Below are 15105 nucleotides of genomic sequence, written 5' to 3' on the forward strand. Positions count from 1 at the left end.
CTATCTATCTATCTATCTATCTATCTATCTACACACATACAGAGTATAAGTTTTAAAGAAACAATTTAATACTGGTACACAGTAATGATGATTGTGAAGCTTGGTTGAGGTGGAGGAGTCAGAGGGTGGGATATTTTCCAAGGAATGGCTTACTGCTAAATGAACTAGCAATTGATTGAGCCCTGAAGGGTTAACTCTCACAACACTCTACAAGGAAGCAGGAAAGGAGGGAGGGCATTCAGAGACACACCAGGGCCACCCAGAGGATTCAGGGGGCCTGGGGTCTTCGGTGGCGGGGGACCCCAGCACTTCGGCGGCAGGTCTCGGGGTGGAAGGACCCCCCACTGCGGGTCTTCGGGGCACTTCGGCGGCGGGTCCCGGAGCGGAAGGACCCCCCGCCGCTGAATTGCTGCCAAAGACCCGGAGTGAGTGAAGGACCCCACTCCAGGGGCCCCAAAAAACTCTCGTGGGGGCCCCTGCAGGGCCTGGGGCAAATTGCCCAACTTGCCTGCCCCTCTGGGCGGCCCTGAGACACACACCCTGTGTGTGAGAGAAAAAATGCGCATTTCCCCTTTAAGTAGCTGACCCCAGGCTTAAGTACACTGCCTTGTTAATTAAATCAGCTTGCTGAGAACTGAGACGGCAGCTACTGCCTAGAAGCTCCCTCCCTCCATCATGTGTCCCCCCTGCTCTATGGAAGATGGGGTAAGCGGGGTGCAGGAGCAGGGGGAGACACCCTGACATTAGCCCCCTTTTCCCCCCGTACACCAAGCAGGAGTCTCTGGGAGCAGCTCCAAGGCAGAGGGCAGGAGCAGCACATGGCAGTGGGAGGAGGGACAGCTGCTGCACAGGGAATTTAGAGGAGTGGGGAGCTGATGGGGGAGCTGATAGGGGGCTGCTGGATCACCCTGGTTCCAACTACCCACCAGCTAGCTGCAATGGGCTGCTCTTCCTGCAAGCAGTGGACAAAACAGGTGGCTGCCAAACGACGTTAGAATGGAGCATTTCATGACTTTAAACGAGCATGTTCCCTAATTCATCAGCAACTTAACATCGAAACAACGTTAACCGGGACAACTTTAAGTGAGGAGTTCCTGTACTATGCCTGTGGCCTTGCAGCAAGGGAACCACAAGCATCCAAGACAGAATCTGTATTTTCCTCTCTCTTGCTATTTTTCTCTCCCTGTCTTTTTGTGTGTCTTGTTTTACCTTAAGAAGAAACAGGATTGGACTTTAATAACAGACTCTGGAAGTTATCACCTACAACTGATTCTCTCTTCTCTTCAACAAAGTTATTTGAGACTTTCAAATATGGGTTTTCCCTTTAAAAGACTCTATACAAAATGAGAGCAGGAGAATATTTATTATTATTATTATCGTTGTTTAACATTTATATTCTGGTACCATCTCAAGGCCACAGTCAGGTTGACCCCATTGTGTCAGGCACTGTACAAAATGTATAATAGAGGACAGTCTCTGCCCCAAAGACTATACAATCTAAAAGTTGATCCTTTGAATTTTAAATATTATCACCTGTTTTTTCTTTCTTTACCTTGTGTATGTATTAATAAATGTCCCACCCCCGCCAAAGTTCTTTGTTTAGTCTACAACAAATGAAATGATGCCTCTGTCAACAGACACATAAACCTAAAATGACATCATGAAAACTCTACCAGTCCTCACAACTGTGTATATTCTCGATTGTGTTTTAGAGCTGAGTTTTTAGAGCTTGGTGTAGGGAGGATTAAACCCATCATAGGAAGCCTAGAGCTTACTTCATAAGCCACCAGGATAGTGCATAAAGAGAGAAGGTCTCCTTCTCCTTCTCCTTCAATGTCAACCCTCAGGCCCTTAGACTTTATTCACTTCTTCTCAGCTGATTCTAGATCAGAGACCACGTGGGTCAAGCACTGTGATAAACGGAGTCACATTGCTCTTGCCTAAAAAAGCTGAGTGTCTGATTATCTTATGTAAGGAACCTACAGAAGAGGTTTCTACAGGGAAGGTGCATTTGGTGGGGAAGGTTATATGGAAACATTCACCTTATAATTAGCAAAGAGCCTGTCTATCTAATGAGTTAAAACATACTTTTGTGCATTAGCACTGAGCACCACCGGGTTAAAGACAAACATTTGCTCCCTATTGGGGAGAAGGTGCTGGGAATTACAGGTCTCATAATAAGATGGGGACTCAAACTCTGCTCTGGTTCACTGTCCTGAGCAGGGAAATCCCTTGTGTTTGGCAGTCCTTCTCTCCAGAAGCAAAGCCATAGGTAACTTTAGAGCAGGGACAGCTTTAGGCCTATTCCACCAATTCCCCTGAATCGGGCCCCATGCCTAAGAGGGCCCCGGGCCCAGTGAGAATCCCTTCCCTGGCTAGAGGCGCTTTTTAAATTTTTACTCACCTGGCGGCGCTCTGGGTCTTCGGAGGCACTTCGGTGGCGGGTCCTTTGCTTGCTCTGGGTCTTCGGCGGCGGGTCCTTCAGTGTCGCTGAGGACCTGGAGTGAGTGAAGGACCCGTCGCCGAAGTGCTGCCGAAGACTCGGAGCACTATCCAGTGAGTACGAGACCCACATGTTTTTTTACATGTGTTTTTTTTTTTTTAGTCATCCCTGCCGGGGGCCCATCGAAACTGTTCGAATGGGCCCCCTGGCTGCAGGGAATACATCACATCTCTCTATGTGAGACAGATGCATGTATATCTATCATTCTCTATAGAGATAGAAAGATAGTCATGTACCTTTATTTGCTACTTTTCTCACTGTCTCTGATATTATGGGATAGTATTAAAATGGAAAAAAGTCAACCATGGTTATGAAGGAGATTAGAGAGATACGTCAGATAGTAAACAGTCAGTATGAAAGTTTTAGAGTTCACTTAAATAGCTGAAAGCTAAGAAATAAAAATGATGACACAAGATGACAAAGCGCCAGGTTTAATTTTTAAAGCAAATTTTACTTAACGTTTTCTACTGATGCCCAGGCAAATTTCCGTCTATGCAGAGCCCTTCCCTTCTATGGTGACAATGAATACACGATGTCAAGTAACACACAGACTGAAACAATGTTAATGTCAGCTTTTGCCTTTTGGCCCTGCTCCCCCTGCCGGAGCCCCGCAACCCCGCTCCCCCGGCCAGAGCCCCGCAACCCCACGGTCCCGCTCCTTCGGTCACAGCATGGCAAGTCCCGTGGCCCCGCTACCCCGGCCGGAGCCCCACAACCCTGCGGCCCCGCTCTCCCGTCCGGAGCCCCGCAACCCCGCTCCCCCAGCCGGAGTCCCGCATCCCCACTCCTTTGGCCGGAGCCCCGCAACCCCCCGGCCCCGGTCCCCCGGCCCGAGAGTGGCAAGTGCGGCGCCCCGCTCCCGCGGCCGGAGCCCCGCAACCCCGCGGCCCTGCTACCATCGCCAGAGCGCGGAAATCCGAAGCGCCGCCCGGAGAGTACACGCCCCACGAATCGGATCCCACACTGGCTAAAGCCGGCCCTGCTTTAGAGAATAGATACAAGTGTGTGTGGAATGAAGGGAGGAGCTGAAGAAGGTGAGCGAAGAGCCTTCTGGGTCAGGAAGGGAGTATCTGGAGGGAACAACGTGCTCTGAGGATGTAGAACAGAAAGCAGAGAAGAGAATGCAGGGCCTGTTTCAAGTAAACCAGATAGGAATCTCGTGAGTCAACACTAGGGAGCACAACTGAAGATTCAGATTGCCATGAAAAAATATCATTTGCTGTGAGGGGTGCTGTAACCCAGGAGGAAGACTTAGAGGAGAAAGAGAGTGTTTGCCTGTAAATGGAGGGAATGGTGAGAGCAGGAGAAGTTTCACAGACACCCTTTACAAACTGATAGACGAGTGACAGAAAAAGTGTCAGTCAATGGTAGGAAAATGAAGGTTCTGGTGAGGGTGAGTTTGTTGTAGGGAAAGGAGAAATTGCTGTGGAACCCCCAAATCCCATCAATTTTTGTGATGCCTTTCCTGGGAGGGATTTTCCTGTTATGGTTCAGACCAAGGGGGGAAGGGGGTGCTTCAAACAGGGTTATTCTGTCCACCTTGCCTGAAACTTTGAGCCCAGTGCTCAGGGAAATCTTGGACCACAGCCTTTTCTCTACAGAGTTCTTCTTAGCTGATCATTTTAATCCTCATCTTTCATCTTAATTTCCCCTTTGTTTGGGAGATGAAAGGGAAAAATGGAGGCTTCTAGGCTGGTGTACAAAAAGACTGAGCAGAATGGTCACTTTTTGCCTCTTTAATTTTTGCTAGGTGGAGACATTGGTCATGTTATTTATATTTGTGGGATGGAGGAAGAGAAGACATGTGAGGTCAGGACTTTTAAACTGAATATAAATATAGAAAAATATTCAAGTAGTAGTATGTATGGAAATATACTATGGGTTTCCTAAAGAATTACAGATCAAGTATCTTAAGGATGCCCAATACTTACTTGTGTTCTTTTCTTATATAAAGTTCTAGTCAGCTGCATACTGGAACAATGACAAAAATTTCATACTTTATAACTGAGTGTTTACAGTGTCCTAAAATAGGAGTTGTAACATTAGTACTGATAGTTCCTTAACCACAGCAGTGCTACCTGTGCATTTACTAATAAAGATCGTCATTTGGGACAGTTCCAATGATGCAAAATCATAAGTAAAAACATTCAACTAATTAAAAAAACTGTCAAAAATAGAAGCCATCCAAAAATTATATTTCCATATCAGTGCATGCAATTCATACAATCATGTTCAAATATCTTTAAGAGGTCATTGAAATTTGTGCTACTCAGCCACAGCTTGTTTCACAAAATTATACTTACAAGGAAACCAGAAGTACTGTCCAACAGGCAGCGGACTCGACAGATGAAACAACGAGTTAAAAAGGAAGAATAATCTGTTGGTATGCTGTCACACTCTTGTGCCTTAAACAACTTACTGAGAATGTATTCTTCTCCTACAAACAATGTGGGTAACATGTCAGATTATATGAACTCAGAATGAAAATTCAGTGTACATATTTGAACACATAGTTAAAGAAATTGCTAAAAAGAATATTTTGTAGTGAATATTCAATCATGAATATTAATATCTGCTAGGAGTATATCGCAAAACAATAGCTGTGCAATAAGCTTAAGTTAATTTGCCTGGGGGAACATAAACTTTCATATTTTGTGACTTTTTGTGATTTTTCACTCAGCAAAATTAATCTTACATTAACATAGAAGAGGTTTTTCCTTTTGGTTTGGTAGACTTTTCAAAGAAAAGAGACAAAAAAAGGAAGACCATTAGGAGAAAATGCTAATTGGCACTGCTAACAGGCACCAGTCACCCAAAGGTCAGCTCGTGCCTCCTGAGTTCTTTCGTAAAGCATGCACTAGTTATGGGCATCAGTGCATAGTTTTTGCAGTATGCATTTATCAAAAGAAACACGAGTACTTCTCTAGAAGTGTGAACTCTGAGACTTAGTGAAATTCTTTACTGTACATATCTAGAACAAAATTTCAAAGTATTCATCACTGCTAATTTCCAAACAATGTTGTTCAAATTTAATTAATATCTGCACACTGTTTTTACAGTTTGTAAAATGCCTAGTGCATTTTGTTCCATTGAGAGGTATAATTTCTTCTATAAAGAAAGGACCACATTTTACAAAGTTCTCCAAAGACTGCAAGAGCTCCTGTGGAAACCATAAGCCTCATGGAGACTGCTTTTGAAGTTACAAATCCTGCATAAATTCTCTGAGTTTAAAAGCCAGCCATGGACTCCTGCTTCACGGTGCTGCTTGCAAGTTTCTTCTTATCCATCTGAAAAACCTATTAATGCTCCATTAGCCTTCAGTGATGTATACACATTTTGCCATAGGTCTACAATGCAGACACCTGTGATGTGAAATGTGGTAATTATTCAGCAGCCCTAAACTGCACAACAACACTACACAGAAATTTTGCATAGGAATGAATAATAATTTATCCAGATAAAACTGCAGGGGGAATTTAAAGTGGCAGAATGTAGTCACCAGAGAAGGATCATGGCTCAGTTGCTCGAGTTCACATCCCTCTTGTATTCTTAGAGAAAGGGAACTTTAATGACTAGAAGTAGTCATGATTTCTGTTTTATGCCTCATCTGATAGAGAGCACCTCTAAACAGCAGAGGGTGCTCTAACACCATGCTGGGACAGTATCGAATTAAGGAAAATGGACTGCAGCACCTGCTGGTTCTTTAGAGGTCTTTTATCCAAGTAGCTTTGTGTAAGAAAGCAAATGGGATGACAGCACAAAGTGATACTGCTGTAGTAACAGCGTTCAGAAACCTTCTGCATACTGTATTTTTGTGACTGAGAGAAATATTGATATGTTATTTAAAGACAAGAGCTTTGTAGGATTAACTGTTCATATGGATGATGAGAAGCTCTATAGCTTCAAGGCATAAACCATTTCCTAACTGCCAAGAGTTAGGAAGAAACATCCCCCATGGGCTCATCATGTTATAATTGTCCACTCTGAGGGTTTCTGCACCTTGCTTTGAGGAATATGGCACAAGTCACTATCAGAGTCAGGTTGCTGGACTAGATGGACGGCTGATCTGGATTCACTATGACTATTCCTATATCTCTAATGAATATTACGCAAACCCACCTGTTTCTGTCTGCAATTGTTGTCCAGACACTAATTGTGGAGGATTCATGGCCCAGTGCAGTTGTCTACAGAATTCTTGGCGATCATCCACATGAATGTAATCATATATATTTTGGTGCATTACATCAGTCTGAAATAATTACAATAAACAATGTTTAGGCTGTAAGTTCATTGGCTAGGGGCTGTCATTATCTCTATATCCCCATTAGGTGGATGGTTGGTGGGGATATCGGGTCAGAGCTAAGATTGCTTGAGGAACATTTTTTTTGCATTTCCTGAGTTTCACATGTTTACTTTTTATTTTAAACTGCAATAATGTAGTGAGGATCTTTTTACCCTTAATTCTTAATTTCATAACTTTTGTGCATGTGCAAAATATCCATCAATGTTGCATTAAGGTAATTTTTGCATTTATTACAAAAATGCTTGTTCTGAATGTTAAATTGAAGGGATAAATTACAATGATGAGCATTAGGGATATATTCTATATTTGTAACAGTTCATGTCTTTGTTTACCAATGATTCACAATAACAGAATAGCTCAAAAAAATGTCTCCTGGGATGTTACATAGAATACACATTCACCTGAATTCTAAAAAAAATAAAAAAATAAAAATAGGAAAACTACAGTACAATATCCTAGTCTGGAACCGATTCATAAATATACCTTTATTCCATTTATACTTTATATCTAGTGAACTGTAAAGGCACATGTCAAAACAGTGTACTGTACATGATTTTAGAGAGCATATCAAAAGAAATGACAGCAAGGAAGCCATTACAAATTGTACAACATTAAGCATTCTAAATACTTTTAATATGTATTTACCTGATGAAAGCCTAGATAGTCCACAATAGTTGATGATGCATAAAATATCATTCCATCTGAACTCACCACCAAGGCAAAGCCATTCAGTGACTGAGAGAAGGGAGATAAAACAAAGAATAAAAAAGTCAACAAAAGACAAAACACAAGAAGTAAAATTGGTATGATGTTTATTAACATATTTTCTAAGCTTTTCTTCCCTAGTGTTCAATTATGGAATAACCACATAGCAGAAAGATGGAAACTAAAGTATTGCTTAGAACAGACATTTATTAATTTTATTTAGCTTTACTAAAATAGAGTCCTATGACCATGAGGTTAACAGGCAGCATCTGTACCCCACTGATTTGTCTGCTACATCATATGGACTAGTTTCTTCTGTCTTTACAGTGAGTAGTTCCATTGATATCTATAGGACTCTGACAGGGCCGCCCAGAGGATTCAGGGGGCCTGGGGTATTTGGCGGCGGGGGCCCCCCCGCTTTGGTGGTAATTCGGCGGCGGGGGGTCCTTCCGCTCCGGGACCCGCCACCGAAGTGCCCCGAAGACCTGCGGCGGGGGCCCCCTGTCGCCGAATTACCGCCAAAGACTCGGCACTTCGGCGGTGGGTCCCACTTCGGCGGTAATTCGGCGGTGGGGGTTCGGCGGAAGGACCCCCCACCACCGAAGACCCGGAGTGGAAGAAGCTCCGGGGGCCTGGGACCCGCGGGAGTTTTCCAGAGGCCCCGGAGCGAGTGAAGGACCCCGCTCCAGGGGCCCCGAAAAACTCTCGTGGGGGCCCCTGCGGGGCCCGGGGCAAATTGCCCCACTTGCCCCCCCGTCTGGGCGGCCCTGGACTCTGATGTAAAGTTGCTGCTCAGTGCAAGAGGAGCAGACTCTGTGCCTATACAATGACGGGCTAATCAAATATTTATCAAATGCTAAAGAAAAATAACACATGAGTGTATCTTCTCATCTTGATATATGGGGATCAATTTTCATAACCCAGAATTAAATTCCTGCATATCAACATGAGGCTATAATAGTTTCAGATATAATTAGGCATTTAAATAGCTCAGAAGTTTTGAACATTACATCTGTATTTCCAGAAATATGTAACCTCTGGTTAGTAATAGTGGGATGTTAATTATTTCAGTCCTAAGCCCTTAATACAAAGTCTGATACTAAATTTGCTTCCCCTGCCTATCACAATGTAAAATTATCATTTTAATTTTCCCCTCCCCCATACACTGTGGTAGTTACCATAATTTTTCAGCAAGAGCATTCTCCTTCTCAGAATGACATAGTGGATAATGACCTAGAACGTGTTCTCGCTCCTTTTTTTAAACTTACCTTTTTTGGTTACACTTAATACAGAGGCTAATTAAAATGTAATAACAATGTGGTTGACCTTTATGATACTTGGGATTACTACTAATTCATATAACTGGAAGGTTAATGACACGAACAAATTACTTGTCACCCATTTAATTTCAAACTTACTATATTACACTAACTTTTCTGAATATATATTTTTGATACATGTACCTAATACAAACCAGAAAATTAACTAACCAGTTAATTAACTATTAACTATAAAAATTAACTATTGTGGGTAACACTTTAACTGTAGTACAACTACTATATAACTGCAGTCGTATTCTAAAGTGTAACCAATTTTTCAAAAACTTTAACAAAATACTATGTTGGCATAATTATATAAATAAAATAAGGAATATTTAAAGTAAGAGGACTAAGCAATAGAACTTAATGCACTGATATCATAAACCAATACACAGTAAAGAAGACAATATATATAGACTAATATTATGCCAGGTAACGTAAGCAACAAGACAAGTATAAAAATAAGAATGGATATAAATGAAGTACATCACACAAATATTAACTCTGGTCATACCTAATCTAGATTTGTCTAATTTTGCCTACCTTTCCCTACCCCAGGACCCCCAGGACACTTTTTCACCACAGAGGGTCTGTATTTCAGAGCTGGATTAACTAATTCCTGCATATGGTGTATATATCAATTGGTAAAAAGCATTGGGATTGTTTGAGATTAAAGTTGCATATATATGATACTGCTACTTCCCTCTTCCCTCAAACTGTGTTTTTATTAAAAACATGAACATTACAGTGGACAGATATATTAATTCTCATTCATTGTGGGGCCACATTTTCAAGAGCTCAGTTCCCATACGGGTGAGATTTTTAAGAGTGCTCAGCACCCAGCAGTTCCCTTTGTGACATTTATGGCCAGAATTTCAAAAGAGCTCAGCACCAACATGCTGAGCTCCTCAGAACATTTGTCCCTAATGGTAGGTGCTGAGCACCTTTGAGAAATTTGGACCTGTGTGGCTACTCACCTCAGGGTGAACTATGCCTTAAAGAACCCATGATGTGTGAAATGGATGGCTAGAGAGAGGTCCAGCAGAAAGACTTTAGGGTAGAGATCCCCAAACTGTGGGGCACACCTCCCTAAGGGGGTGTGGAGGAACATTCTGGGGGACGTGGCAGGCTAAGGCCAGCCCTCATGCGGGGTGGGGAGGGGGTGCCACCCAGCCCCACCCCCAGCTCTGCTCTGGCTCTCCCCCCAGCCTCGGTGTGGCTCCCGGCCCCCACTGCAGCCCGGTTCCAGCTTTGCCCCCAGGCTCGCCCCCAGCCTCACCCCTGGCCGCAGCTCTGTTCTCAGCCGCAGAACCACCCCCACCTGAGGCCCCTTACTCCTGTCCGCATTCCCACCCACCCACCCCGGGAGCCATGGCCTCACCTCTCCTCCAGAATGAGGAGACAAGGGTAAGGGGGATCGCAACTCTGAAAAGTTTGGGGACCACTGCTTTAGGGCCTTGTCTCCATTAGAAAATAGCACTGTTTCAGCAATTGATTTAGCTGAACTGGTGCTGGCCAGGAGTTAGCTGTAAAGCAGACAAGGACAAACTGTGGCCAGCATCAGTTTAGCCAACTGGAGTTAATCCCTGCTCAGAACAGGCATTACCTCTGGCTAGCTAAACTGCTGCTGATCACTAGTATCTCCATGGCTATTCTTCCAGCAATTCAATTGTGGAAATGGTGCTATTTTCTTCTGCAAACAAGGCTCTAGTCTAGATGCCCCATGAATCTTACTTCCTCCCATGTGTGCCTTTCACTATGCTGAGAGTATCTCTGTGGATGGTATTCTGTCATATCCATTTACAATATCAGATGGAGACAAGAAAGGATTTTTGGCATCTTGTCTCTTTGGATTCATCTTTGCAGCAATGAAACCACCAGTGATGTGATGTCAGAAATTTTATTAAATTTTAAACATCTGGTAGGCTCTTTAACTACAACCTCCAGACTAAAAACCTCCAGAAAGGTAAATGGAGCATTTATGTGAGCCCCTTTATGCAGGTGACTATACTCATAATGTGCACACGGCAAAGAACTTCCCAGTCATCAACTATTCATTAGCTGAGATAGCTAGAAATGCTGACCTTGCCAACTGCCTCAAGAAAAACAGGGTAATTTGCCAGCCCACATCTGGGAAAGCATATACGAGAGCTAGAATCATTCTGAAACATAGGGCCTGATACTGCAAGGTACCGAGCGTCCTTAATTCCCATTTCTGTTGGCTTCCATGTAAGATGCGGGTATTCAGCCCTTCTAGATGGTAGTGGGCTTACCTTGTAGGAATTTTGTCAAACACTGTTCTTATGGATCAAGAAATTGCTACTCAAATTATTAAGGGATGTTCTACACCCAATATATTGCCACATCGAGGCCCTGCACCATATTCCACAAGAGACTGAAGTCTGCTTTTAATTTTCAACTCACTCCACAGCTGTGAAACATGGAAAAGCTACTGTTAATCATTCAAAGAACTGGAATGACTAAGTGAACGTATGTATGCGTAGGGAGAGGTTAGAGAAGTGTGGGAGGGAAGAGGGGTGAGTAGGGGTGTGTGTGTGAGAGAGAGAGACAGACGGGGTTTGGAGGATGTGAGAGAAAGAGAGATGGGGGGTTGGAGGAGGTGTTCATGGGGAGGGAGGTTGATGTAGTGGGGGGAGATTCAGGTGTAGAGTTCAAGGATATGTGTATTTGGGTAGAGATGGAACAGAGCAGGGAAGCGCAGGAGATGTGTGGAGAGTTGCCCCTGTTTTTTGTTTCTTGTAACACCTACTTTCTTCTCTGCTTTCTGTGGGGAGACCTTAACTAAGAATCTCCTGCTTTCCCAACATTTAAGCCTGAGGTTTTGAAGCTCCATGTTCTGGAAGAGTACAGGGAATGGAAGGCACTGTTGTGCAGCTGCAACCCTAATTCCACCTTAGCAAAGTTATTTGTGATTAACTCAAGACCCATGTTACAAAAATCGTACATTAGCTGGGAAACCTGCAGCACAATCCACACTAACTAAAAAAACAGCTGAATATGGAGCAAAACTTCAAAACTAAAGTCCAGGTATTTGACTGTTTTTTAAAAATGTTATCTTAAAACACTACTTAATGAGGAGACATATTTTCCACAGCAGAAAGGGCTCAGTACAGATGTACGGGGCAGTGCATTGTTGTGCTACCCCAGAAACAGACCAGGAATCTGCTTTCATTACCTCCTGGCTCCACAGGGGGTGACTGTGACGTTGCACTCCATATGTTTATGGAAATATGTTTATAAGTGTAAATATAATGTAACTGGAATATGCTTTATGCAAAAGGTCTCTTGTAAGGTATCATTACAAAGCTTATAATCTACCAAGTGTGGTCATCCTATTTGTATAAATGTATCATTCTCGTATCTGAAACTAGAAATATGAAATATAACTCTGAGGTCCTATTGTAATTATGCAAAGTGTGGGCTATTAATGGTGGTTTGGAATCTTGATGGCTCCCATCAACTAGAACAATTGGTTGTAAATGTCTCTGTTTACTTGCAAAGCTTCCTGTGAGTCAGACCAAGAAGAATGAAGGCTTGGGGTCTCACAGGACATGTGACCCTGTCACCTGGTACTGGAATCCATCTTAAACCTGGTGCTTTTCTATTTAGAAGGAGGGGTGGGAACCCAGAGAGACAAAAGATTCCCGCCTTGTGCCAAAGCTATATAAGGGGGTGGAACAGAACAAAGGAGGTTGCAGTCATGAGAAATCCCCTAGTTACCACCTGAGCTGGAGCTAACAAGAACTGTACCAGGGGAAAGGATTGGGCCCAGACTAGGAAGGAGTCCAGTCTGTGAAAGAAGCTTATTGGAACATCTCTGAGGGTGAGATTTTATCTGCAATCAGTTTCTTAATGTATTAGGCTTAGACTTGCTTGTTTTGTTTTATTTTGCTTGGTAACTTACTTTGTTTTGTCTGTTACTACTTGGAACCACTTAAATCCTACTTTTTATACTTAATAAAATCACTTTTGCTATTACCGTAATTAACCCAGAGTAAGTAATTAATACCTGGGGGAACAAATGGCTGTGCATATCTCTCTATCAGTGTTATAGAGGGTGGACAATTTATGAGTTAACCCCGTATAAGCTTTATACAGAGTAAAACGGATTCATTTGGGGTTTGGGTCCCATTGGTAACTGGGTGTCTGGGTGCTGGAGTCAGGAGCACTTCTTAAGCTGTTTTCAGTTAAGTCTGCAGCTTTGGGGCACATGGTTCAGACCTGAGTATATGTTGGAGGAGACTGGCATGTCTGGCTCAACAAGGCAGGGTTCTGAAGTCCCAAATTGGCAGAGAAAACGGGCTCAAAGGTAGTCTCAGCACATCAAGTGACAGTCCCAAGGGGATTTCTGTGATCGAACCCATCACAGTGACATACTCGGCACCAGCCCTATATCTGGCTCAGTGTGTATCCCCAACACAGGCTGGAATATTGGACCTCTGCCCATTCCCTGCCCAATCTTGCCCACTCCTACCTGCATGTGTGGGGAAGGGAATATAGCAGCCCTATGGAAATTGCACAGCCCCCGTGCAGCTACCCAAGGTATAGATAGTTGGCATCGGGGAGTAAGGGGGCACCTTACAGGAGTGTGTGGAAGTGTAGGAAGGGCCACAGACTGGCTCTTAGATTTTAGAGAATAGAGAAATGTTAAAAGACCTTCATTCTGCAATTCTTTGTCCAAACTGTGCCTACTACATAGTAATAAATAGTGTTTTAGCAATAATAGTTCAATTGCCTGCCAAAACAATTTCCAAACATTGAGTATATTTACTTTTTCAAAAGGTTTCATAGTAGACATTTGAGCAGTGACAACTAAACGCAACTTTATTGACTAAGCTGTAAAAATAAATGATTGTAAAATGCCATTTGGTAAACCATATGGATTCAATGGCAGATGGAATGTCTAATCCAGGCTAAAACTTGAAACATGTGAGACAGACTTAACTATGTACTGCAAACACTTGTTTGTTTGTGTTTGGTTTTGTTTGTTTAAGAAACTCATGTTTCTTACATTGTACATGAAAAATGAAATCACTTTTTTTCAAATGGAAAAAAGGGCTTGGCATCAAACTGTGGACTGTGTTCTTTTTAAAAACAAGTACATCCAATTATGTACTCACGAAAAGCTGCACCTGCTACTTAAACAAAAAACAATTAATATGTCAGTTCAAAGCAAGTTCACTGTTACTTTGGTGCCCGTAGTAGCTCTGAGATTAAAGTTATCATCCTCTTCCATTATGAGGTTTTAGAAACATTACTAATAAAAAGGTTCTCCCTGGGAATGAAGACAAATATTTTGAGGAAGATAGGACTTCCTTTGGCAAGATCCTTTATATATCCTGATGTTTTTTCTGGTCCCATAACAGAGAATCAGCCAGCAAATACTTCAAAGATATTTTGGTCAAGGTCACGGCATAGTAAAAATAAGAAAAAAAGATCAGTTCCAAGCCACATTTCTCTTATTACTCTTCTTTGAAATAAAGGAAAATTCACTAGCATTGTGTTCTCCAGAGACCACACTGCTATGGTTACTAAAGTACAACAGTCAAGGCCTGGAGCCGTGCCTTGCTCAGAACAGATTTTCAAGTCACGCAACATGGGTACTAAATTTCCAGAGTCAGTTGGCTTTTAGTGTATCTAGAGCTGTTTCATTTAGCAGTCTGTTGATAGTCTTTGCATCACATATGGGGTGGAGTTATTCTTTGATGAGCTGAATAATAGGCTTCTGTAAGTGGTACAATCATCCCTAACTTTCATAATGATGTCTACTTAAGAACACTACTGGGAAGATGCAGTCAGCCTTTTTAAATTTGTACCATAATGGATCCGTCTGTTCCCTTCCACTAGTGTTCTTAAAAATTCACAGTTACCCTGCATAAAATTCATTTTATAATCCTTAATTAAGATGCTCTTTACAAGCCAAAAAAATCAAGTCCTTAGAACTCTGATATCAAGCTGAAACACAAAAAGACTATCCAAAGAGATACACCACTGTATATAGCATACCCTTTGCCAAAGTAGTAGGATAATTCATAGCACTGAAAAGGTTTGTGTACATGTATTGTATTTACAAAGTTACTTCAAAGGGGCTACTTGAGAGAGTAAACACTGCCCTGCATCATTAGGGGTTGCTCACACTGAGGAGATTTAAACTTCAAGACTCCCTTATAAGAAATGGAAAGGGAGGTGGATATTTTTTGCTGTTTTTAAAATTAAATAGGCTGCTAGAGTTGTTTTTAAATTATTATGAAGAA

The 15105-nt window shown here is 42.5% G+C and overlaps 1 protein-coding gene across 1 annotated transcript in view; it reads right to left on the reverse strand.

Moving 5' to 3' along the window:
* AHRR (aryl-hydrocarbon receptor repressor) overlaps positions 1-15105 on the reverse strand; it is a 127231-nt gene that overhangs the window by 23075 nt on the left and 89051 nt on the right. The window contains exons 4-6 of the mRNA XM_045003242.1: positions 7452-7541; positions 6623-6752; positions 4807-4940 (exon numbers count right to left, since the gene is read on the reverse strand). Coding sequence (XP_044859177.1) covers positions 4807-4940; positions 6623-6752; positions 7452-7541 — 354 coding nt within the window. The remainder of the gene's footprint in view (positions 1-4806; positions 4941-6622; positions 6753-7451; positions 7542-15105) is intronic.

This window comes from Mauremys mutica, chromosome 2, assembly GCF_020497125.1.
Source record: "Mauremys mutica isolate MM-2020 ecotype Southern chromosome 2, ASM2049712v1, whole genome shotgun sequence".
Classification (NCBI taxonomy): Eukaryota; Metazoa; Chordata; order Testudines; family Geoemydidae; genus Mauremys; species Mauremys mutica.